This window comes from Podarcis pityusensis, assembly GCF_964106645.2.
Source record: "Podarcis pityusensis genome assembly, chromosome: 16".
NCBI classification, from domain to species: Eukaryota; Metazoa; Chordata; class Lepidosauria; order Squamata; family Lacertidae; genus Podarcis; species Podarcis pityusensis.
The window spans coordinates 28,412,348-28,438,258 of NC_138041.1; the positions used below are offsets into that span (position 1 = coordinate 28,412,348).

Consider the following 25,911-nt stretch of genomic DNA (forward strand, 5'->3'; position numbering starts at 1 on the left):
GGGGGGGTAGAGAATAGTCCCTGTTCTCGTTTTGTTTGTTTTTATTATTATTTACATTTTTTAAATTTGGTTTTTCAGATTAAAACTTTACATTCACATATCGAACGTACAACATAAAAACAAGATTCCAAAGAATCTATAGGACTTCCTTCCTCGCCTTCGTGGATCCTATTGTTAATCATTTTCTCCTTCATCTTTTATGATGATCCAAATCTTTTACCTCTCCATAGTGTCCAAAACTGTGTCCAATATCAACTACAAGTGTTATTCCAATCCTACTAACGATTTTAACTGTTATAAATTTCCCCCATTCCTTATTAAAATGTTGGTCTTCCTGGTTTCTGATTCTTCCGGTCATTATAGCCATTTCAGCATAATCCATCAACTTGATCTGCCATTCCTCTCTGGTAGGGAATTTATCTTCTTTCCATCTCTGGGCCAAAAACATTCGTTTTGTTTTTAAATTAGTTTTTACAGAAGATTTTCTAGTGTAACAAACAAACAAACAAATAAAGTCCATCTCCACCTTCCAATTCATAGAGTGTTTTCCAGAATTTGTTGACATTCAGTATGAGGAACCATTGCCATGTATATTGACCTTATTTTAAAAGGGCTTGCCCTTGAAAATTCCTGATTGACGGTCCTAATAAATGAGAGGACAGACGCAAGGAATGTTTTGTTTTTCTTGAACTCCTCCTGCCCTTCTTACTATTATTTGCATTTATCAACCTCTTTATGCAACAAAAAGTCTGAAGGCCACTGGACAAGGTTTAAATCATTAAAACAACAAGATCCGTCCGTCTCACTAAAAGGTGAGCAACACCCTGGCGGCAACACTTAATTAACCAAGGGCCACTAATTAACAAAAAAAGGCCTTGGCATGGGACCGAAAAACTGACAAGGACAGCACCTGGCGTGTCTCCCTGGGGAGAGCATTCCATCAATGGGAGGCCATCACAGAAAAGGTGGCTGTTCTCCACCCCTTCTTTGGGGTGGGGCACATGGAGAAGGGCCTCTGAGGAACACCACAGGGTCCAGACTGATTCGTGTGGAGAAAGACAGCTTTTTCCTCACGGTTTTTGTTTCTCTCAGTGATCACATGGACTAGAAACTTAGTTAATGGATACCAGGAGTTCAGTAATAATAATACAGTCATACCTTGGGTTACAGACGCTTCAGGTTGCGTTTTTTCAGGTGACGGACCCGCCAAAACCCGGAAGAACCGGAGCGGGTTACTTCCGTGTTTCGGGGGTTGCGCATGCGCAGAAGCACCGCATCGCAACCTGCGTGTGCACAGATGCGCCGCTGCAGGTTGCTAATGTGCATCCCTCACGGATCAAGTTCGCAACCCGAGCATCCACTGTAATAATAATAATAATTTATTATTTATACCCTGCCCATCTAGCTGGGTTTTCCCAGCCACTCTGGGCAGCTCCCAACGGAATATTAATAATAATAAAAGCGATAAAACATCAGACATTAAAAGCTTCCCTAAAGAGGGCTGCCTTCAGATGTCTTCTAAAAGTCAGACAGTTGTTTATTTCCTTGACATCTGCTGGGAGGGCGTTCCACAGGGTGGGCGCCACTACCGAGAAGGTCCTCTACCTGGTTCTCTGTAACCTCACTTCTCGCAGGGAGGGAACCGCTAGAAGGCCCTCGGCGCTGGACCTCAGTGTCCGGGATGAATGATGCGGGTGGAGACGCTCCTTCAAGTATACTGGGCTGAGGCTATTTAAGGTTTTAATATAGAACGCACAGAGAAGACTACATAAAATGCATTCCAGGATCCAGTTTGTTAAGGGCAATGAGAGTTGTTCGGAGACTCCCTATTCCACTCACAGAAGTATCACAGAACTACAATTCCCCTATTCTCAGAGAAGAGAATAGGGGAATTGTACTTCCTCTGGGAAGAGGGATTGAGTGTTAAACCAGCCCTGTGAGGGGGACGCGGGTGGCGCTGTGGGTTAAACCACAGAGCCTAGGACTTGCTGATCAGAAGATCAGCGGTTCGAATCCCCGTGACGGGGTGAGCTCCCATTGCTCGGTCCCTGCTCCTGCCAACCTAGCAGTTCGAAAGCACGTCAAAGTGCAAGTAGATAAATAGGTACCGCTCCGGTGGGAAGGTAAACGGTGTTTCCGTGCGCTGCTCTGGTTCGCCAGAAGCGGCTTAGTCATGCTGGCCACATGACCCAGAAGCTGTACGCCGGCTCCCTCGGCCAGTAAAGCGAGATGAGCGCCACAACCCCAGAGTCGGCCACGACTGGACCTAATGGTCAGGGGTCCCTTTACCTTTACCTTATGACTGGTTAAAGTGGCATGATGCTTCTTTCAAAGCATAGTGAAGATGGGGCCTAAATTGCAAATAAAGTTTCAAAGTTTAATATGCATGTGAGCCCAGCAGAGGGCGATAATATGCAAGCTGACGAAGTCACTTCCTTTCCGGTATGATTGGTCTGTCTAGCTCCACATTTCCTGCACTGACTGGCAGTAGCTCTCTAGTTCCTGCACAGCCCTACCAGAAAACAGCAGGGATTGAAATTGGGATCTTGTGAGCAGCAGCTCTTTCCCTGAACATACCAAGAGGCCTTATATTATTCATTTATTTATAGGGTTTCTTATCCAGCCTTCACCATATTGTCCTAGGGCAAGTTACAGCAGCAGAATATCTGGACAAGGCTAAAACCTCTGGAGACTTTTTAGATTATCGGTATTCCTTTATTACATATACAGCAGAAGCATCATTTCCAAGACAACTCACAAGCCCAGCAGATTTGGAACTCTACTTGACAATCAGGGAACACCACTAATATTCCCCCTTCGTGTGAAGACAATTCTTATTCTTTTTTTTCATGACTTGGACTTTTGTTATTTAACCCATACGTAACTGTGCTTATTCCACCTGCATGCTTTGTTGTTGCTGTTTAGTCGTTTAGTCGTGTCCGACTCTTCGTGACCCCCTGGACCAGAGCACGCCAGGCACTCCTGTCTTCCACTGCCTCCCGCAGTTTGGTCAAACTCATGCTGGTAGCTTCAAGAACACTGTCCCACCATCTCGTCCTCTGTTGTCCCCTTCTCCTTGTGCCCTCCATCTTTCCCAACATCAGGGTCTTTTCCAGGGAGTCTTCTCTTCTCATGAGGTGGCCAAAGTATTGGAGCCTCAGCTTCAGAATCTGTCCTTCCAGTGAGCACTCAGGGCTGATTTCCTTCAGAATGGAGAGGTTTGATCTTCTTGCAGTCCATGGGACTCTCAAGAGTCTCCTCCAGCACCATAATTCAAAAGCATCAATTCTTCGGCGATCAGCCTTCTTTATGGTCCAGCTCTCACCTGCCTGCTTTACGCTTTTGTTTTTCACCTTTTAGTTTTCACCTGTCCTTAACAGTGTGAATGTGACCCTACTCTGAGTAAACCTACTGAGATGAAAGGGCATGGCTGACTTTTGTTTCATTCATTTCCATTGATCTGCTTTGAGCAAGACTATTAGGATAGGACTAACCCTCATCAGAACATCTATAACCACCTTTCATTTGAAGATATATGATGTCATATATACATGAGTGTGTGCGCATGTGTTCTAAATTTCTTGGTTAAAAGGTAAAGGACCCCTGAATGGTTAAAGTCCAGTGAAAGGCACAGGGGTCAGCAAACTTTTTCAGCAGGGGGCCGGTCCACTGTCCCTCAGACCTTGTGGGGAGCTGGACTATATTTTTTTGGGGGGAGGAATGAATTCCCATGCACCACAAATAACCCAGAGATGCATTTTAAATCAAAGGACACATTCTACTCATATGCTGTTTCCCTGACTGTCTGCAGGCCGGATTTAGAAGGCAATTGGGCCGGATCTGGCCCCCGGGCCTTAATTTGCCTTCCCATGGACTATGGGGTTGTGGCGCTCATCTCCCTTTCAGGGCAAGGGAGCCAGCGTTTGTCCACAGACAGCTTTCTGAGTCATGTGGCCAGCAGGACTAAACCACTTCTGGCGCAACAGAACACTGTGACGGAAACCAGAGTGCACAGAAATGCCTTTACCTTTCCGTCGCAGGGGTACCTATTTATCTACTTGCACTGGCGTGCTTTTGAACTGCTAGGTTGGCAGGAGCTGGGACAGAGCAACGGGAGCTCACTCCGTCGCGGGGATTCGAACCACCAACCTTCTGATCGGCCAGCCCAAGAGGCACAGTGGTTTTGACCACAGCGCCACCCGCGTCCCTGTAAAAGTTCTTGGTATACTACCCTGAAGTCCATTTAGGGATTTGTGGTTTGCATGTATTTAGTGGGAAATAAATAGTTTGCAATTCAAACCGCTGGTTTTGACCTATAAAGTCTTACATGGCTTAGGACCCTAATACCTCAAAGACCACTTATGAACTGACCCTGACCCTGAAATCATCACCTGAGGCCCTTCTTTGTGTACCCTCTCCACAGGTGGTCTGGAGAGTTACAACCTAAGAAAGGGCCTTTTCTGTGGTGGCTCTACACTTGTGGAATACCCTCCCCAGAGTGCCATAATTACATATCTTTAGGTGCCAGGCAAAAACATTCCTTTTTAATCAGGCACAACCATTTTTTGAATGGGTGGGATGTTTTGATGCAGAACGGTCTTTCAGATTTGTCCCCCACACCCCTGATGCTGGTTTCAATGTGTGTTTCCTTCTCACTTAAAATATTTTAAGTCTCTTTGAGTCACCATGGCTGCTATGTACTGAAGTTCTCACCCTGGGCCAGCAGGGGGATACTGTAGATAGTTTTCACTCAGGTCCACATATGCAAATAAGGAATTGAAAGTGACGTTCAGTGATTGGATAGTTACAGAAAGTTGTTACTGTTGCGTTGTACTGGAGCTCTATATAAGCAGGCTGGCTGAACCCTTCAGTTCAGTTCTGTTCTGGCCTGTGAATAAACAAGAGCTGTCTGAAGAATCGCTGTGTCGTCTGATATGTTCACCCACAACTTAACAATGGCAAAAAAGAAGCAGCAACTAATAAATTTAGTAAATCGTAATAGCGATAATCAATAGCTGGGATTTATTTTCATTTCACTTCTCTCTCTGCCCTTCTAGCTGTTCAATCTCTCCTCCCCCCACCCCCTCCCCGTCCTTTCATTCTCTCATCCAGTAACACCTCTGAGTAAGGGGCACATGTCACACCAAGCTTTCATTTTGCAAATCATGCCTCACCGTGACACTGCGGGGAGGGAATGTGCAGATAGCATGCCAAACTTTTGCACACAGCCATCAGGGATTTGCCTGCAAAGCACGACTCCATTGTTCCCCGTTGCCGATATGGCTGCAGCTATTCAGATGTGCCGAGCTGACTTTGGAGGTGTCAAATTAATTTGCAAGATCGCCCTCGGCTTTTTAGTTGACACCAAAGGAAAAGCCCTGGACTCCTTGGGAAGGGAAATTAGGCTTTGCTCATGAGATAGAGACTTGTGCTTTTCTTTGCTAGTGGCTCCTGTATTTGATAAATTTCTGCCTCCCTTTTTTTGCCCCTGTTTCTGTAGTAGTTTCTGCTTTGCAGGGCAGCGGGGGACTCGGTTACAAGTTTGAATTTAGTTTAACTTTAAAATATATATTTTAAAGGGACACCAGACATATATGTGTAGAAGAAAATAGCCTTTTAAGCATCCCAGGTCCAAGGTATTCAGGGCTTTAATGATAATATCCAGCAGGGTATGCTGGAATTTATAAAGACTCTTTTCACGCTTGGGGGTATTATGGTGAATCTACCATTTCCTCAAGGATTGCATATATTCATTATTTTGTCCCAAGATAGTCACTGGTCAAATGGGATTTGCAAGTTTCTGAAGCAATGCAAGAATGGAATGTGCCCCAAATAGCCATTTTTTGGCAATGTTTCATTCTTTCAATGTGTTTGCAAATTCAAGTACCGCCACAGGCTAGGTGAAAAACTTCACCATTGATTCTAGCCCTTATTCCATAAATTATTTTAGATGCAACCCCATGCCCAATGACTGGGGAGCAGGGGGTGTGAGAAGGCACAATTTTCACCACACCCAGCGCTCTTGTTTTGCTGCAGTTCACTTTCTGCCAAAAAACAACGTTATTTGTCTCACTGTCCGCTGTCACAAAATTGCACGCCTCACGTAATTTGCAAAGTTAATTATGTAAATTTACATTGCTACTACGTGATGCCGCTCCATTCGTTTCAGTGCTGAGGATACACAATGCAAATATGAGCCAAAGACTGGCAATCTCCATTTTCATTCCTGTCTGAATTCCCGGACATCCCTTGCCTGAAAGTAAGCCTTACTGAACTTGTATTTTTCAATAGTATGTATGGGGTGTGGTGCTAGTGATTTGCAGCCATGCCCCTTTAAGTCTGGTTAATTCTGATGGGTCTTGTTAAGTACAAACTACATTCGCTGGACTGTAAAACTAAGAGATAGAAATGATGAACTTTTAATGGAAAACTAGAGGCCTTTTTTTGGACTTTCCGATGAAGTATTATTGTGATATAAAATAGTGAGCAAGATTCGAGATATGAACGGCAGGAGGCGGGGAATAAAAATACCGATAAGGATGGTGTATAGGGGTTTGGTAACAAGTCGGGTTTTCCACAAACGCATCCTCTTTGTCAGGCTTAAAATTTCTGTCCAGGTGGATTTTTAAAATTTGGCAAAATGTCCTGGTTTTTAAAGCAGCATTTTTAAACCTAGTAACAAGTATAATGCAGCAACCAACAATAAAAGAACAAAAACATCAAGGAGGGGAGGCCGGGAAGTCAAAAAGAAAAATATAAGAGACATGGTATATTGTCTGTTAAAATCTTTGAAAACTTAATTTTAAAAATCAATTGAAAGGGGGTGGAGATAAGTCCCCCTACATTCCCACACATAAACTCTCCCCCTTTGTGTTTAAGGTTCAAGAAATGAAGAAGCAGGCAGCTGCTGGTAGCTTCTTGTCTTAAATCGAGAAAGGGCCGAGTGTGGCCCTTCAACACCTCTATACCTGGCCCCTGGGAACCTCGCCAGGCCACTTCCCTCAGCAACCTTGCTTTACACACACTTAACCCGAGGTACCACTGTATTGGGGAATGTACTCTGCTGCTGACTCACAAGCATGAGTTAGGAAAGATACTACAGTGGTACCTCGGGTTAAGTACTTAATTCGTTCCGGAGGTCCGTCTTTAACCTGAAACTGTTCTTAACCTGAAGCACCACTTTAGCTAATGGGGCCTCCTGCTGCTGCCGTGCCGCCGGAGCACGATTTCTGTTCTCATCCTGAAGCAAAGTTCTTAACCTGAGAGAGAAGAGAGATTTTAATAAATATCTTAACCTGAAGCACTATTTCTGGGTTAGCGGAGTCTGTAACCTGAAGCGTATGTAACCTGAAGCATATGTAACCCAAGGTACCACCGTATTACATCAATATATCCTCTCCTAGTATTCACAACATTCCCACAATGAGCGAATATAAAATTGACATTTCTTGCTCTGCCCGCTTTTGACTCTGGCTCCACCCATAATGGAGATTTGACCCCTGGAACATTGCCCAGAAGGGAATATGTTTCTTGGGCTGGGGTGTGTGTGGAAAGGTTCCCTGTCTTAAATAAAGTCAGGAGTCATTGTGGAAAGCAGACAAAATATGCCATCTTCCATTTTAGCGGCAATGGTGGAGGTAGGATACTTTTTTCAGAGGTATATAATGTATATGTATATATATATATGCAGTTCTTTTTGTCTTGTTTTTTAACAAAGAGAGATTGAATCAGACGTTCTTGTGCTTGAAAACGATACACGGTCAGGTGTCCATTATAAAACAAGTGGAAACAATGAGTTTGCATAATGATTGGCAAAATGTAGCTTGACTCCTTCAGCTCTCTTCTTTACCAAAAGAAAACAACCCTAAACAGCTGCGGCTGACGTTCAGTCTTTCCTCTCTTTCTTAAGATTGCCACTCAGCTTGACAGGACGTCATATGAAGATAAAGGAGAGTTGAGGGCACACACATTTCTCCTGTAGAGACTCCTGCACCCAAGATCCCTGGCAGCCAGCGATGGACGCCGCAGTCCAGAATGTTCTAGAGAAAGACAGAAAATAGGATGGAGTCGATGAGGTACAGTTTCCAGTTCCTTCTTTTTAAATTTTTTTTTTTATTTGTTACAAAAAGCAATCTAAATGAATAAAGCGCAAAGATAACAAAAAGTAAGAAAACAGCGAGTAAATAAATAAATACAGTGGAACCCCTACTTACAACCGTAATCCGTTCCGGCGGCCCGTCCTTTAGGCGAAACGGGACGCTAGTAGAAGCGTCGTTGTGCACAGGTGCATTCGGCGGCGGTGCGCTTCTGCGCATGTGCAGACGGCGGTAGGCGCTTCTGCGCATGTGCAAACCTCAGAAACCGCTTCTGCATGTGTGTGAATCGCGGCAAACCCGGTACAGTGGTACCACGGGTTACATACACTTCAGGTTACAGACTCCGCTAACCCAGAAATAGTACCTCGGGTTAAGAACTTTTTTTCAGGATGAGAACAGAAATCGTGCTCCGGCGGTGTAGCGGCAGCGGGAGGCCCCACTAGCTAAAGTGGTGCTTCAGGTTAAGAACAGTTTCAGGCTAAGAACGGACCTCCAGAACAAATTAAGTACGTAACCAGAGGTACCACTGTATTTACTTCCAGGTTTGCCGCGGTCGCGACTTGGATCGGGCCCAAGTAGAGGCCGTCGTAAGTAAGAGGTTCTACTGTAAATCAAATCATAATGTTTCATGGCCTGGAAGGACAGAAGTTCAAAGATACAGCACAGCTTCAAAGGGTAATAAAGCAGTAACTCATACAAAGGACTCAGCTACATTAGTAAAAAAACAACAACAACCAGTGATTTGAATGTGTTATAAACATGCAACAGCAGATGGCGCAGGAGAGCAAATATATATTTCTAAGTGATTTTCCATAGGTTTTTATTATTATCTTTTGTTATAATGATATAATTTCTGACTTATTTATAGCGTTCCCCCCCCCCTTTTAACCGAAAATTTACAAATAATAAATATTTATGAAAATCAAAGTATTTCTCCACCTGTGAATTCCATCGTTGAGAATAAAGATAAACTTAAATATAGTCTTAAATGAGCCAGACATTAGAATATACTGATAGCACTGAGTGACCGTGTGCCTCAATACTTATATAAGAAATAAAATCGTGCCATATGTATGTATGTATGTATGTATGTATGTATATATATGTCACCACAGAGTTGTTAAATCGGGCTAAATTCCCCTCAGAGAGCTACAGCAGAAATTACATATTTGTGGAGGATAATAGTTATCTAAATGTGCAATCTGTTGTTAGATTAGGAAACAAAAGACGAACTTGTTAAAGCTTCTATGACACACTGGGCAATATAGGACATAATATAGATTTGAATCTCTGGGGGGAACTTTGGAAGAGCGATTTGAAGTTCACAGCATGTTATTCATTGAAGGAGAACTACCAGAAAATGATTTACAGATGGTATTTAACTCCAAGTAGACTTGCTAAAATGTATAAGTCCGAATCAGAAAAGTGCTTTATATGTATCGAGGTTGGTGGTATATTTTATCATATGTGGTGGACTTGTAAAAGGGTAAAAGAATATTGGGAAATAATATATAATGAATTGGAAAAAATGTTTAAAGGTACTTTCCTAAAAAAAACAAAAAAAAAACAGATTCCTTTCTGTTGAGGATAATTCAGAAAGACGACTGGAAAATGTTTCCTGAATATATGGGTGAAAATTGTGTTCATTTAAAAACGTTGGTAGCCTGAAGATGAATTCATCAGTGTAAATAAGTTTTGATGGATGTAACAATGGTTTACTGAATGTTTTAGTTTATGTAAAATATGCAGGGATGTTTGGTATGCAAAATGAACCACGGAAAGAGAAGAAGGGAAGTCACTGGTTTAAGGTTGTTTAAATGAATATTTTGAAATGTAAATTATAAAATTTAATTTAAAAAATGTGTGTGTGTGTGTGTGTGTGTGTGTGTCCGTATAGTTAAAGCTATGGTTTTCCCAGTAGTGATGTATTGAAGTGAAGTGAGAGCTGGACCATTAAGAAGGCTGATCGCCGAAGAATGGATGCTTTTGAATTATGGTGCTGGAGGAGACTCTTGAGGGTCCCGTGGACTGCAAGAAGATCAAACCTATCCATTCTGAAGGAAATCAGCCCTGAGTGCTCACTGGAAGGACAGATCCTGAAGCTGAGGCTCCAATACTTTGGCCACCTCATGAGAAGAGAAGACTCCCTGGAAAAGACCCTGATGTTGGGAAAGATGGAGGGCACAAGGAGAAGGGGATGACAGAGGACGAGATGGTTGGACAGTGTTGTCAAAGCTACCAGCATGAGTTTGACTAAACTGCGGGAGGCAGTGGAAGACAGGAGTGCCTGGCGTGCTCTGGTCCAGGGGGTCACGAAGAGTCGGACACGACTAAATGACTAAACAACAACAACAACAACAACTATATATATATATATATATATATATATATATATATATATTATATATATATATATATAAAAAGGTAAAGGTAAAGGTAAAGGTAAAGGTACCCCTGCCCGTACGGGCCAGTCGTGACCGACTCTGGGGTTGCGTGCTCATCTCGCTTAAGAGGCCGTGAGCCAGCGCTCTCCGAAGACACTTCCGGGTCACGTGGCTAGCGTGACGAAGCTGCTCTGGCGAGCCAGCACCAGCGCAGCGCACGGAAACGCCGTTCACCTTCCCGCTATAAAGCGGTACCTATTTATCTACTTGCACTTAGGAGTGCTTTCGAACTGCTAGGTAGGCAGGAGCTGGGACCGAACGACGGGAGCTCACCCTGCCGCGGGGATTCGAACCGCCGACCATACGATCGGCAAGTCCTAAGCACTGAGGTTTAACCCACAGCGCCACCCGCGTCCCCATATATATATATATATATATATATATATATATATATATATGCAGGAAAAACACAGCCGCGAGCTAGCCTGGCAGAGAGTCGGCACACTGTTCTTGCTGGATCTCCTACAATGCAGAGATGCTTTCCCTCTGAGAACATGACTTAATTTCTATGCATGTGTAAAACTAAGGCAAGGGAAAGCCTCTGTAGAAGCCTGTGTGATTTATGGGCCTGCAGATTCCACTTTTGTGGGTTCCGACAATGGCTGCTGTTGCTCTGGACCAAGTAAAGCTGTCTCAAAGATCACAGGGGTCTGTTTATTGAAGGAGTCTGCAAGCACACACCTGGCTCCCGGCAGACCGTCCCCTTGGCAGCGTTTCTTGCTGCCCACAGCATTCCCTTGGCATTCCACGCAGACACGACGCTCTCTCGCCAGCGGCCTGCTCCAGAAATGCAGGCGGCAGGCAGAGCTCACCTGCGTCAGGCGGAAGTAGATGCAGTAACTGGAAAGCACAAAGAGGGAGGAAGGAAAGGGTTAGGTCTCCATGCTTGGTTAAATTGACTTCAAACCATTCCTGCCCTCCGCACCCCAGACATATACAAATGGAGGTCATCGTCTCTCGAGACAGACGGATGCCAACAACAACAGGATTGGGGAGAGAGATGCAACACAGTTCCCGTTCAGAGAACAATCCACTTAAGAGCTCATGCACACTTGCATTCATCCTGTGATTTCTTCTAGGTACAGGTCTAAGAAGTTTTCCCCTGGGAAAACCCTCTGTTTACCACTGAATCAGAAAAAATGTGAATCTGTGCAATACCCAGTGGATGTTTGTTCTAATTCTGCGGCCAACTGCTGGTTTTCCCTGGGGAAAAGAAAAACCTTTGAGCCCCGTACTGAGAAATCATGGGACAAGTATCGAAGATCCCTAAGTTGCCATTATACCCAAGTTGGTCATTATACCAGAATACCTGAAGGAGCGTCTCCACCCCCATCGTTCTGCCCGGACGCTGAGGTCCAGCGCCGAGGGCCTTCTGGCGGTTCCCTCATTGTGAGAAGCAAAGCTACAGGGAACCAGGCAGAGGGCATTCTCAGTAGTGGCGCCCGCCCTCTGGAACACCCTCCCATCAGATGTCAAAGAGATAAACAACTACCTGACATTTAGAAGACATCTGAAGGCAGCCCTGTTCAGGGAAGTTTTTAATGTGTGACATTTTAATGTATTTTTAATCTTTGTTGGAAGCCGCCCAGAGTGGCTGGGGAGACACAGCCAGATGGGCGGGGTACAAATAAATTGTTGTTGTTGTTGTTATGTTCAACAGAATTTACAAACTGAAACACAGCCGCCCACTAGGAAGGAAGGTTGTCACAGCTATTGGGTCTTCTTTTCTAGGCAGAAGACTCCAGAGCGAGGGCAAGGCACATTGCCCTCACTCTGGTCTGGCTTCATGGTGACACTGTCGTGATGATGTGGAGTTGATCACGAAGCCACACCCAAGCGAGGACAACGCTCTCTGCCCTGGCTCTGTCGAGCCTTGTGGGAGGGGGGAAGATGGCTAGCAGCCTAGGTACCCAGGAGTCTGAAGGATGCTACTGATGGGACCACGTAACGGAGCAACTCCGCTAGGAGGCAAGGTGGCAGCATTTGGGACTTTTTAGCTTAAAGAAAATGTGAGCAAGAGGTGGCATGATAGAAACATATTGTCAGCCTTCAGGAAATCGGCTTCTTGCCCCCATGGCAGTAGATAAGCAGAACAAAGGAAAAGGAGTCTTCTTACCAGTTAGTAACTTTCATAATCACAGAGAGAGAACAAAGAACACATCACCTAGAAATGGTGGTGCTCCCAATTAAGGATTACACCCCCCTTCCGTCCCTATTAATCTACGTCTCTTCTACGTCTTGTAATCTGAGTTTGTACTCTCTGTGCTTTCTGTTCTGCCAGTTTTTGAGCTCTCTGGGACTTTGGAGAAGGGGGGTGAATGCTGTCCAGAGACTGTGAATCTGTTAACACTCTCTCTTCCAGTGTTCCTTTTGCTAGCTGTTCCCCATCCAGTATTTCCCAGCTTCTGACTTCTGAACTATGCTCAAGAAATGCTACTTAGATATTTCTCTTGGGATTCATAAACCAAAGCTTCTTATTTGCTTCTGCGACTTCCTGTTTATTCCTGGCTCCCAAACAGCATTCCCGGAGGCAAAACAGACCATCCTGTTCTGTGGTGGTCCGGGCCAGGATAAAGCTCTGTGAAGGGAACAGGGTCCTCCTAAAAAAAACCTCTTAACAAACTACAGCTCCCATAATTCTTTTGGGGAGGCCATGACTGTTTAAAGTAGTATCAGAGGGCTTTAAAAGTACAGTCATACCTCATGTTACATTTGCTTCAGGTTGCGCGTTTTCAGGTTGCGTCCCATGGCGACCCGGAAGTACCGGAAAAGGTTACTTCCGGGTTTCGCCACTCGCGCATGCGCAGACACGCAAAATGATGTCATGCGCAAGCGCAGAGGCAGCAAATCACGACGCACAGGCGCAGGTTGCGTTCTTTTCAGGTTTCGAACGGGCCTCCGGAACGGATCCCATTCGCAACCAGAGGTACCACTGTATGGTGGAACCAGACCTGGAGAGCCCTTCAAACATAAATGCTTTCAGATAGAGAACTGTCTCTGTGAGGAAGGGCACACAGCCAACTTCACCTCTGCCTTCCCTGCACGGGGGTAGATACACACATATCTCCATCGGTTTGGGCTGCGAATTTATTAAGTAAATTTCTGTGCCCACCAACACCAAATGAGGTGTGTTGGGTGGCTAATGGGAGACAGGGCCTTTTTGGTGGTGGCCCCTGTTGTGAAATGCCCTCTCAAGAGTGTCTGGCATGGCTCCATGCCATGATTATATCAGCACTAAGGATTGTATTCACTATAATGATAAGTACGCTGTTCCAACAGCATAAGGATTTCTCCTTACACAATGGAGTATTTTCACACTCTCCTCCCCCTGAATTTGGGCTGGGTTTCCCACCCAGCCTTCTGGCACAGCTTTGGAGATGGCACAGGACACCTAGGTGGGAGTCCTATTACACTAACACTAATCCTTGCCCTGGCACAATTATTTAGTTGAATAACACCCCAGAAGAAGTCCTTTAAAAAAATAATAATTGCTGGCATTTAAAATCGTTCAGGTCTTTTGTAAAGTTTGCTGCTGGTGGGTTTATCTGTTTACTGTGATGGTTCAGTTTTTTGTTTCATTCATTCATATATATATATATATATATATATATATATATATATATATATACTTTTCAAGTTTATACATTTCACTAATTTTACAATCATTTTGACGTTTCAAAGGTGTGTCATTCTGCAAAGGAGCAGATTGTGTACATGTGCGTTTTTGTTGGGAGAGCACATTTTGGAAGAACCTAACTCAAAGGAGCAACAAGGAGAAATGATGGATCTGACCCAAATATTTATTTACAACAAAAATAAAGGTGACTAGTTCTGCACACACAAATGGAAAAAGAAAAACTTGCCTTCCTTCCTCTTCTTTCTACTGTTCCTTAAATTTATATTTAATATCTTCAGCATATCCAAATGAACTTAATTTGCTCATTTATTCATCTTCTTTAGATATATACTCTTACGAAACTGCAGGTTTTTTTATCCAATTTTTTTTATCTGTTTACAATTTATCTGTAAATATTCAATAAACCATTTCTATTCTTTTATTTTTTAAAAAATTGTTATCTTGATTTCTTATTCTTCCAGTAAGTTTTGCCATTTCTGCATATTCCACAATTTTTCGCACCCACGGTTTTTTGTTTCTTGAGAGCGCCGTGTACGAGGGAGGCCTGTTTTGCCAGATGTCACGCGACAGCTCCGGGAGCAATGCACGGACATCGCAAAGCCCGTCTGCTGTATCTCAGCAACACCAAAGCATCTCCCTCTCGGAGCCGCGGGCTTTGATTGCGTCTCCCTAATTAGGCCAGAATCTCTGGCTGGCACGACACTCTGGTGCGAGAATCCGGTGGCCGAAGACAATCGATGGAACATCAGAGGGGAAGGCGACATCGTCCAGAAATTGCTTGGCCTTGGCTGCTTTCCTCTCTCTCTCTCTGCTCTGGTTCTGTTCCAAGGAAAAGAGAGCCGGGAAGAAGTGTAGCTATGCAAGTAACTATGCAAAAGAGGGGCCTCTCTCCTCAGTCCTCCAGCCCAGGATTAGATGCTGCTTGTGTGATTGAGCCAGCAAAGACTATACTCTCCAACATTTCTCCGATGAAAAATAGGGACATCCTATTCAATAATAAGGGATGCGGGTGGCGCTGTGGGTTAAACCACAGAGCCTAGGACTTGCCGATCAGAAGGTTGGCGGTTCAAATCCCCGTGACGGGGTGAGCTCCCGTTGCTCGGTCCCTGCTCCTGCCAACCTAGCAGTTTGAAAGCACGTCAAAGTGCAAATAGATACCGTATTTTTTGCTCTATAAGACTCACTTTTTCCGTCCTAAAAAAGTAAGGGGAAATGTGTGTGCGTCTTATGGAACGAATGCAGGCTGCGCAGCTATCACTAAAGCCAGAACAGCAAGAGGGATTGCTGCTTTCACTGTGCAGTGATCCCTCTTGCTGTTCTGGCTTCTGAGATTCAGAATATTTTTTTTCTTGTTTTCCTCCTCCAAAAACTAGGTGCGTCTTCTGGTCTGGTGCGTCTTATGTTTTCATCTGCTTACAGAAGGTTGGTGGTTCAAATCCCCGCGACGGGGTGAGCTCCCGTTGCTCGGTCCCTGCTCCTGCCAACCTAGCAGTTTGAAAGCACATCAAAGTGCAAGTAGATAAATAGGTACCGCTCAGGCGGGAAGGTAAACGGCATTTCCGTGTACTGCTCTGGTTCGCCAGAATCGACTTAGTCATGCTGGCCACATGACCCGGAAGCTGTACGCCGGCTCCCTCGGCCAGTAAAGCGAGGTGAGCACCGCAACCCCAGAGTCGTCCACAACTGGACCTAATGGTCAGGGGTCCCTTTACCTTTATTTAATAATAATAATAATAATAATAATAATAATAATAATTTATTATTTATACTCTGCCCATCTGACTGGGTTTCCACAGCCACTCTGGACGGCTCCCAACAGAATATTAAAAACACAATAAAATATCAAACATTAAAAACTTCCCTAAACAGGGTTGCGTTCAGATGTTTTCTAAAAGTCAGATACAGTGGTACCTCGGGTTACATACGCTTCAGGTTACAGACTCCGCTAATCCAGAAATAGTACCTCGGGTTAAGAACTTTGCTTCAGGATGAGAACAGAAATCGTGCTCCGGCGGTGCGGCAGCAGGAGGCCCCATTAGCTAAAGTGGTGCTTCAGGTTAAGAACAGTTTCAGGTTAAGAACGGACCTCCGGAACGAATTAAGTACTTAACCCGAGGTACCACTGTAGTTGTTTACAGTGGATGCTTGGGTTGCGAATGTGATCCGTGCGGTATGCACGTTCACAACCCGCAGCGGCGCATCAATTTGGTGCTTCTGCGCATGCGCAAAGCGTGATTTAGCGCTTCTGTGCATGCGCGACCGCCAAAACCTGGAAGCAATCCGTTCTGGTACTTCTGGGTTTCGGCGGGTCCGTAACCCAAAAAACAACAACCTGAAGCTTCTGTAACCCGAGGTATGACTGTATTTCCTTGACGTCTGATGGTAGGGCGTTCCACAGGGCGGGCGACACTACTGAGAAGGCCCTCTACCTGATTATAGTTATAATTTTATAATTTATACCCTACCATCTGACTGGATTGCCCCAGCCACTCTGGGGGCTTCCAACATATATAAAAATAATAATAAAATATTAAACATTGAAAGAAAACCTTCCATATACAGAGCTGCCTTCAGATGTCTTCTAAAGATTGTATAGTTACTTATCTCCTTGGCTTGGGGGTTGCCTACCTCCATAACCCTCCAGCATTTCTCCAATGAAAACAGGGACGTGCTAAGGAAAAGCGGGACATTCTGGGATCAAATCAGAAACCGGTACGGCTTCTGCAAATCTGGGACTGTCCCTGGAAAAATAGGGATACTTGGATGGTCTGAAATATTGGTTCACTAGGACAAATGGGGCACTGCCCCACCAATCTCTCTGGATCAGGGGTGCAGTGGTCCCGGGTGGGTGTCAAAGACTAGAAACCAACCAATCAGCATGGAAGAGGTCTTCTCCCGCTTTGTCCTGATTGGAGCCAATCAGAGTCAGCCGCTGAGGCTTGGCTCCCCGGGCCATTCTAGAGAAGGTGAATGTGGGGAACAGCAAGGATAAGTTCCCCTGTATCCTCCAAACATAAGCATCAAGAAAAACTGAAAACACAAGGTGCTTTACTTTCAAAAGAATGATGTGCAAGCCTTGTAGAGTACAATGGAACTTCAAGGAAAACACAACTTCCTTCTTCTTTCTTCTTCTTAATTTCATTTTGTTATGTACTGAGTTGAAGAGGATCCAAAAGGCAGCAGTCTCATTAGTCCTAGAACAACAGGATTCAGAATGCAGCAGTCTGATTGGTCCTAGAACAATAGGATCCAGAATGCAGCAGTCTGATTGGTCCATAGGAGCCACCCAATCCAGCTCCAGGTGGAAGGGAATCCGCAACCTGATTGGCCTACAGCAGAATCCCGGAATTAGCCAATCACTTGGGGCCCATCGTGTAAATAATGTATATAAAGCAGACATTCTGGGGGAACTTCCATTCCTCCTCACCACTATGAGCTGAATAAAGAGCATGAAATCCACTCTCGATTCCGAGTATATTTCACATTTCTATATATGTACATTTCTATACATTTCTATGTGCATTTTGGTCCACCATACTAGGCTGGAGAACCGCCTTGCAAAATTCAGAGAAATGATAATATCGAAGGGCAGCTTACCTATCATTTTTAGAAAGTGTGGATTAGGTAGATGAACTGATTTGAATCCCTTCTCCATTCCTAACTGGGGGTGGGCACAATTTGATTTGATCCTGAAGAGTCAAATGCTTTCTTTCTCACAGCCTTCCCACCCCCCCTGCCCCCACCCGCTTTCCTGGCTGCCTTCTTTCTTTGCAGCAAGCTGATCCTGAACTAAAAGGACCTCTATTTGAGGTTCAAGCCATGCAGGGAATTATTTCTCTCCCCCGACCTCCCCAACCTCACTAGCAAAGCCGGCCAGCTATGCTGAACATGTGTCCTAGCACATGATGCCAACTGGAGCCAAACAATGAACTTTGGGGCTGGCTGCTTAGTTAACTAGGCTACCCTAAGCCCTCCGGCAACCCCTCCCCACAGAAACGCGATCTGGCTATGTTCCATGTTATGCACGGGAGACGGTGAAGAAGAATATGCAACCCAGCCACCCACACTTTTTCTTCTTTTTCTTGCTTTTACTTGGAAAAGCCTCTCCCAGATAATATCCTGCTAATGTTCCTGCTTAAAATTCCATCCTCGCATTTACTAAAGCCAGTCACTGAACAAGGGGAGGGGGAGGGAGAGAAGGGGAGGAGAGCAACTCGCAGGAGGTCTCAAGATGAAAGGAGGAGAGGCATTAACAGGAACGTAAGAGCTTAAATGCCTCAGGACCGCAATACCTCAAGGGCCGCCTCTTCCCATATGAATCTAGCCAGCCCCTGAGATCATCTTCTGAGGCCCTCCTTCGTGTGCCTCCTCCTCGATTCGTGGGGAGGGTGGCAACATGAGAACGGGGTCTTCTCTGCAGTGGCTCCCTGTCTGTGGAATGCTCTCCCCAGGGAAGTACGCCTGGCGCCTTCATTATACACCTTTAGGCACCAGGCAAAAATGTTCCTTTTTAACCAGACCTTTGGTTGATTTGAATGACATCCCATGCTCTTTTAAAATGTGGCTCTTTTTTGGGGGGGGGGTGTTATTGGGTTATTGTTCTTATTTTGATTTTATATATTGTGATCTTTTCTGTGAACCACCCTGAGGTATAGGGTGGTATCAAGGCCAGATTTAGGTTTGATGAGGCCCTAAGCTACTGAAGGTAATGGGGCCCTTTATATCTCTAGCTGTCCTTTGTCAACAACAAATTGTCGCTATTTGTTGTGTTGAATACAGTGGTGCCTCGCAAGACGAAATTAATCCGTTCCGCGAGTGTCTTCGTCTAGCGGTTTTTTCGACTTGCGAAGCAACCCTATTAGCGGCTTAGCAGATTAGCGCTATTAGCGGTTTAGCGGCTATTAAAGGCTTATCGGCTTAGCGAATTAGCTGCTAAAAGGCTATTAAAGGCTTAGCGGCTTAAATAAAGGGGGGGGAGCGGAAAAAAAATCTCAAGACTCGCAAGACATTTTCGTCTTGCGAAGCAAGCCCATAGGGAAATTCGTCCTGTGAAGCAACTCAAAAACGGAAAACCCTTTCGTCTAGCAGGTTTTCCGTCTTGCGAGGCATTCGTCTTGCGGGGCACCACTGTATATGCTATATGGTAATTTATGGACCTAATAGGTATCTTAAGCCATTTGCACTTGCAGAATGTAGGCACTCTATATATAGAAATGAGCAAACCAGTGATACTTTCGGGAGCAGGCTAGCAGGCGGGGCCCATTACTTACATCATAGGAGCCTACACAACACAAAACACTGTTGCTGTATGTAGGTTTTATTTTATTTTATTTTTTATCTTATATTTTGGAAATGTACATCCAGGTACATCCTACCTTGGCAGCTTCTCCCTCGTTAACATGTGAGGTCTTCTCCAGGGGTCCTTAAAATCCCTTTTAAAAGAATCAGGCAGGATCTTAGCCACCTCTGTCAAAAGAGACATGGAAATAAAAGGAGCCGTGTTCTGATTAAAGACACTCATCATATCAGGCTAGCACAGAGAATTTAAGAGGAAAGAACAAGCTGAAAATTAATCAAAGGGGTACAGTGTTGACAGCATAGCTAGAGCAAAGTTATTTCTCATTCTCATTAGGAGCGCCATAAATTTACATACAGGCACTTAACTGCCTTTCAGTACTTCAAAACCTGCAAATTAATCAGCATTTACTTTATTTAAAATCAACCCATTCACATTTGAGCAGGTCAAATTATAACCATTCGTTGGGAATTGTTTCTAATTACAACCATCTTTGAATCTCAAAGCATGCACCATTCGTGACTTAATGACACCATTTTGATGCTATAAAACAGCACTATGTAAATCTTCCAAAGAATTGTTCACAGCAAATGAATTTGTGGAAGGAGAGCAGGGCAGTGTAGACCCAAATGTCATTAGTGCATTTCTCACCCAAATTAACTTAACAGGCCGGGGGGATGAAACGACTGCACTGTTAAGTTGTGGGTGAACATATCAGACGACACAGTGATTCTTCAAACAGCTCTTGTTTATTCACAGGCCAGAACAGAACTGAACTGAAGGGTTCAGCCAGCCTGCTTATATAGAGCTCCACTACAATGCAGCAGAAACCACTTTCTGTAACTATCCAATCACTGAACGTCACTTATTTGCATATGTGGACCTGAGTGAAAACTATCTACAGTATCCCCCTGCTGGCCCAGGGTGAAAACTTCAGTACATAACATGCACATTCTTGATTAGTTTTAACAAATGTTGCTTAGAACAAACCACAGTTCCCTGGGTTTTGACATACTGTGAAACCATGGCTTGTTCCAAAGTCAACTTGGGAGATTTTGCTCTCGCTCACAGAAGAGGAAGAGAAGGAATGAGGAGTGGGCTAGCCCAAGGCTCACTGAAGCCAGGGAAATTTTGCTGCCTGAAATGAATAACAGGGTGACGGTGATTCTCCTTGCATGTACAGATAATGAAGCTGGCAACAGAAACTTAAGGCTGTTGCACAGCAACCTTCCGTTTTCCCTTGCACCACCTTGAGCTCCGTGGAGAAAAAGGAGGGATATAAATTCCATAAATGAATAACAGGTAAATAATCGCTATATATAAAATTTATTTTATACAGTGGTACCTCGGTTTTTGAACGTAATCCGTTCCGGAAGACCGTTCTACTTCCAAAATGTTCGAAAACCAAGGCTCAAAGGGCGGTCTGCAAATTTAATTGAGAAACACCCAGTGGAAGCCATTCGACTTCCGAGGTGCATTCGAAAACGGAAGCATTTACTTCCAGGTATTCAGCATTCGAAAAACGAAACGTTCAACTTCGGAGACATTCAAAAACCGAGGTACCACTGTATATGCAATTGTTTTAATTGCATTTAGATATGCACCTGTTAGATATACATGCGTTTTCATTATATTGTAATCTCGCCACTGCTATCAGCATCGTACCTTTGGCTGTATCGCAGGCAGAGTTCTCCCCAAGGCACCCCCGTCTCTGCTTCAGGTCTGGGCAGGGGGTTCCTCCGTTTCGAGGCGGCACGGTGACCTGGCGAGTCCGGTCTTTGCTGCCCGTACCGCAAAGAGCGTTGCATTCGCTCCAGGGACCCCATGGGCCGACCACACAGTCAACAGCTGCTAGAGATGAGGGAAGAAGGGGGTGGAATAGGATAAACCAGGAGTGGGAGAGAGAGACGGAAAGGACAGTTGCAGCCAAGGGAGATCCCCAAGTAAGAAGGGGAAAAAATAGAAATGTTGATAAAGAGCAGAATGAATCAGGGTAGGTATGTGAAGGGGGGGAGAGAGAGAAGGATGGGAAACAGATCAGTAGAGTCACCAAAGTTGGCACAGAACCTTTCTCACCTGTAACTAGAGGCAGGCAAATCTATTTCCATTTCTCAGTTCCTCATTTTTCTAGACTTCTATTCAGTTCTCTATCTGTCCTCAGCAATAATAATAATAATAATAATAATAATAATAATAATAATAATAAAAAACTTACTTAAGCTTCCTTACTTAAGCATTTTAGTGCAACTTTATCCTAACACATTTTTGCAAACGGTTTTCTCTAATACCCAATGGTTTTTATTTACAGTCGTACCTTGGATCCCAAACACCTTGCGAGTCAAACGTTTTGGCTCCTGAATGCCCCAAACCCAGAAGTGACTGTTCCGGTTTGCGAACATTCTTTGGAACCCAAATGTCTGATGTGGGTTCCGCGGCTTCCGATTGGCTGCAGGAGCTTCCTGCAGCCAATCGGAAGCCGCGCCTTGATTTCTGAACGTTTTGGAGGTCAAACAGATTTCTGGAACGAATTCCATTCGACTTCTGAGGTACCACTGTGTTTATTTGGTATGGTACAGTCAAGGACATAAGCACAGACATTTCCGCTTTACATATGCATTGTTGTACACTGCGTTCGGTTAAAAAACGGCAACATGAAATTCAGACATGTGTGACTTTCTGAGGGTAGTTCAAAGGATAGTGGCATACCGGTTCAAGAAGCGTGAATCGGGAAGCTTTGCATTATAATACAACCAAAGTTGAATTTCTCCTAGATCTCTAACTGCGACGAAGCCACGGAAAGCCCCACCTTTTCTCCCTCCCACCCCCTGTTCAGCTCATGGCTCATGTCTGACTCGAATGGGCATCACTCAAAGAGACAGCGCTTGGAATCCTGAGGATTTTGGCGAGGCCAAACAGACCCGGGTATCCCCGTCGAGCAATAAGCCCGCTGTCTCCACTGGCAAAACATGTTAGCTTGCCCTTCCTTCTGACTCACTGCATCCAGTTGTCTTCTTGAGGCCTCATCCCATGGCTGTCTAGCCTGCTTGCTCCGAAATCCCACGCCCCACAGGGGAGGGTACCGTTGGCAGCCCAGCTCCCATACCAAGCCCCCAACATGCTCACCATCTCTTCCACCCCTTTCCCTATCAAAAAAAACACGCCATCGGGCAAAACGGAGATCTCATCCTGAAGCAAGAGACTTTCAGGGCAGTTCACAATCCAGGACAGGCTGAGTTTGATCCCTGTCATCCGAGAGGCGGACAATAATGGAGAGAGATTCAGAAATGCAAGACACATTTTTGCAAAATATCCCATCCTTGCTTGTATTTTTGACTGGTTTACCAGGGACAGATTGGGACGCGGGTGGCGCTGTGGGTAAAAGCCTCAGCGCCTAGGGCTTGCCGATCAAAAGGTCGGCGGTTCGAATCCCCGCGGCGGGGTGCGCTCCCGTTGCTCGGTCCCAGCGCCTGCCAACCTAGCAGTTCGAAAGCACCCCCGGGTGCAAGTAGATAAATAGGGACCGCTTACTGGCGGGAAGGTAAACAGCGTTTCCGTGTGCTGCGCTGGCTCGCCAGATGCGGCTTTGTCACACTGGCCATGTGACCCGGAAGTGTCTCCGGACAGCGCTGGCCCCCGGCCTCTTGAGTGAGATGGGCGCACAACCCTAGAGTCTGTCAAGACTGGCCCGTACGGGCAGGGGTACCTTTACCTTACCTTACCACTGTAGTGCGAGTTTGCTAAAATTGTCCTCTTTTAGGGTTGAAAGTGGGATGATTGCTTTAAATGTGGAGTGCAGATTGGGGGGGAACTTCTGAAACTGGCACTCAGCCTGGAACCTACAACTTTGTTACATATATATTAAGTTCCTTGTTTATTTAGGGGGCGGAAATGGCGATCCATGTATGTGTGGTATCAATCACCTCCTTCCCCTCTTCTCCTCCTCTGAACGTCGCCGTCTGAGTTGATATTTTATCCGTTTTCAGGCCAAGCGGCCCAATCTAAACATAAAACGCTATCCCCAAATTATGCTACTTCCGTCATCGGTCTTTAATCCCTCGCTCGTGAGAAATTCCAGATGTGCTGACATCTGCTTCTCCTTTGCCAGGCTGAGAATAGGTTGTCTATCCATCGCACGGAGGCCCCCATTGTCCTGAATTAAGCAGAGAGGGGCCAGTTAATTGTCAAAAACCGCCATGTTGGGTCAGTTCAAAGGATACAAGGCCGTGGTTCTTAGGAGCTGAGGAGGATTAAGCTGCCCTCAGGCCCCTCGTCAACCTTTGAGGCCACTGACACTAGAACGGTCCCTTCCTGAAGGCCATGTAATGAGATCTACTTTTATTTCTTCTTTTTTAATCACTTGAAAACTCCACACCAAGGGAAGTGGTGGGTACAGAATCAGATAAGGATTTGTTTGAGACACAAGAGCTCGTAGATGGAAAAGATGCCTTTGAAGGAGAACCACTGGAAAGGATTAGATCGTGATGACTGGGGTGAAGTGGTGAGAATGTCCTACTATATGACCTGGGAGACACGGGTTCAAATCCTCACTGAGCCATGAAGCTCACGGGGTGACTTTGAGCCAGTCACTGTCTCTCAGTCTAGCCTACCTCACAGGGTTGCTGTGCGAGGATTAGATGGGGATGAGGAGAGCCGTTTATGCCACCTCGAGTTCCTCGGGGGAACTGTGGGGTTTAAAGGATAAATAAATTAAGTAAACTATAGAGAGGTGGGCAGGGCGAAAGCAGAGATGTGTGCATTTGTCAGTTTTGCTTTCCCAGTTCTTCCATCTTAAATTGCGTTACTCCACATTTCTGCATCAGTTTGCGAATTTCTTGTTTAAGAAGCTGTCACGAAAAGTTGTCAACATCTTAGAGGACACTTATCCAATCTTTTGAATGCAGCTTTAGAATGCAAAAAAAACAGTAACTCACTAGTACAGCACCTCCTTATTACACTGAAGGTCCCTGGTTCAAGTCCTGTCATTTCCAGGTAGGGCTTGGGAAAGAACCCAACCTGAAATCTCAGACAGTCACTGCCAGTCAGTGTAGTCAGTACTGAGCTAAGGTAAAGGTAAAGGTAAAGGGATCCCTGATCATTAGGTCCAGTCGTGGCCGACTCTGGGGTTGCGGCGCTCATCTCGCTTTATTGGCCGAGGGAGCCAGTGTACAGCTTCCGGGTCATGTGGCCAGCATGACTAAGCCGCTTCTGGCGAACCAGAGCAGCAGACGGAAACGCTGTTTACCTTCCCACCGGAGCAGTACCTATTTATCTACTTGCACTTTGATGTGCTTTCAAACTGCTAGGTTGGCAGGAGCAGGGACCAAGCAACGGGAGCTCACTCCATCGCGGGGATTCAAACCGCCGACCTTCTGATCGGCAAGCCCTAGGCTCTGTGGTTTAACCCACAGCGTCAACCGTGTCCCTAGTACTGAGCTAGATGGACCTATAATTTGACTAAGGCAGCTTCTTGTGTTCTCACTGTGTCCTATGTCCTAATTTCTCCTAACCCAAGCAATTCTACCTCAATGAAATGCATTTTTGGCATGCTATTTTCACACACACACACATATATATGTATTTATTTTATTTATTGAATTTATATACCGGGGGGGGTTCAGGGGGGTTCACACACAAAACCACAACATATAAAATCAAACCAAAAACAGTAACGCAATAACCCCCCCCCCCAAAAAAGGGCACATTCTAAAAGGGTGTTGGATGTCAATAAGATCAACCAAAGGCCTGGTTAAAAAGGAATGTTTTTGCCTGGCACCTAAAGGTGTGTAATGAAGGCACCAGGCAAACTACCCTGGGGAGAGCATTCAACAGATGGGGAGCCACTGCAGAGAAGGCCCTGTTCTCGTGTTGCCACCCTCCAGACCTCTCAAGGAGGAGGCACACAAAGGAGGGCCTCAGAAGAGGATCTCAGGGACCAGGTAGGTTCATATGGAAAGAAGCGGTCCTCAAAACCACAAAATGCATAAAAAAATAAAAACAACAACCCCCCCCCTCCACCCCCCCCCCAAAAACACATTTTAAAAGGGCATAGGATGTAAATCGGATCAACCAAAGGCCTGGTTAAAAAGGAACGTTTTTGCCTGGCACCTAAAGGTGTATAACGAAGCTCAAATGCCATACTTGAACATTTTTACACACACTGGAGAACCGGCACCCCCAAATTTGGAGAAGTGCAAATTCCAAAGGATGGCTGCATTATTTTGGTTTGTATCTTTTTTCAGGAAGCGCAAACCGAACTAAATTCTCCCCAATCTCTGCACCTGGAAGCCTTCTTGATTCCCTCAACTTAATGGCATTAGTAACTAACCACAGAGAAACTGAAATGGACAGATTTTCCCATCCCTAGTTAACAACGGAAACTTTCCCATGGCGAAGCCTCAAAACACGAAGGGTACCCATTCTTTTCCCCTCCCAGCCTCC

At 45.1% G+C, this 25,911-nt stretch overlaps 2 protein-coding genes across 5 annotated transcripts in view; one reads left to right on the forward strand and one right to left on the reverse strand.

Annotated features, from left to right (window-relative positions):
- LOC308465334 (uncharacterized protein) overlaps positions 1–25,911 on the forward strand; it is a 118,655-nt gene that overhangs the window by 13,064 nt on the left and 79,680 nt on the right. The window lies entirely within an intron of this gene.
- The window catches only part of LOC308465376 (somatomedin-B and thrombospondin type-1 domain-containing protein-like), a 30,189-nt gene continuing 10,681 nt past the window's right edge, over positions 6,404–25,911 (reverse strand). For 2 of the 3 annotated variants that reach the window (XM_080985296.1, XM_080985295.1), the window contains 4 exons: positions 21,139–21,324; positions 19,553–19,643; positions 11,222–11,380; positions 6,404–8,039 (listed from right to left, as the gene is read on the reverse strand). In XM_080985296.1, coding sequence (XP_080841422.1) covers positions 7,934–8,039; positions 11,222–11,380; positions 19,553–19,643; positions 21,139–21,324 — 542 coding nt within the window. In that variant the 3' untranslated portion in view covers positions 6,404–7,933. The remainder of the gene's footprint in view (positions 8,040–11,221; positions 11,381–19,552; positions 19,644–21,138; positions 21,325–25,911) is intronic. The other variant, XM_080985297.1, reaches the window with a different exon arrangement.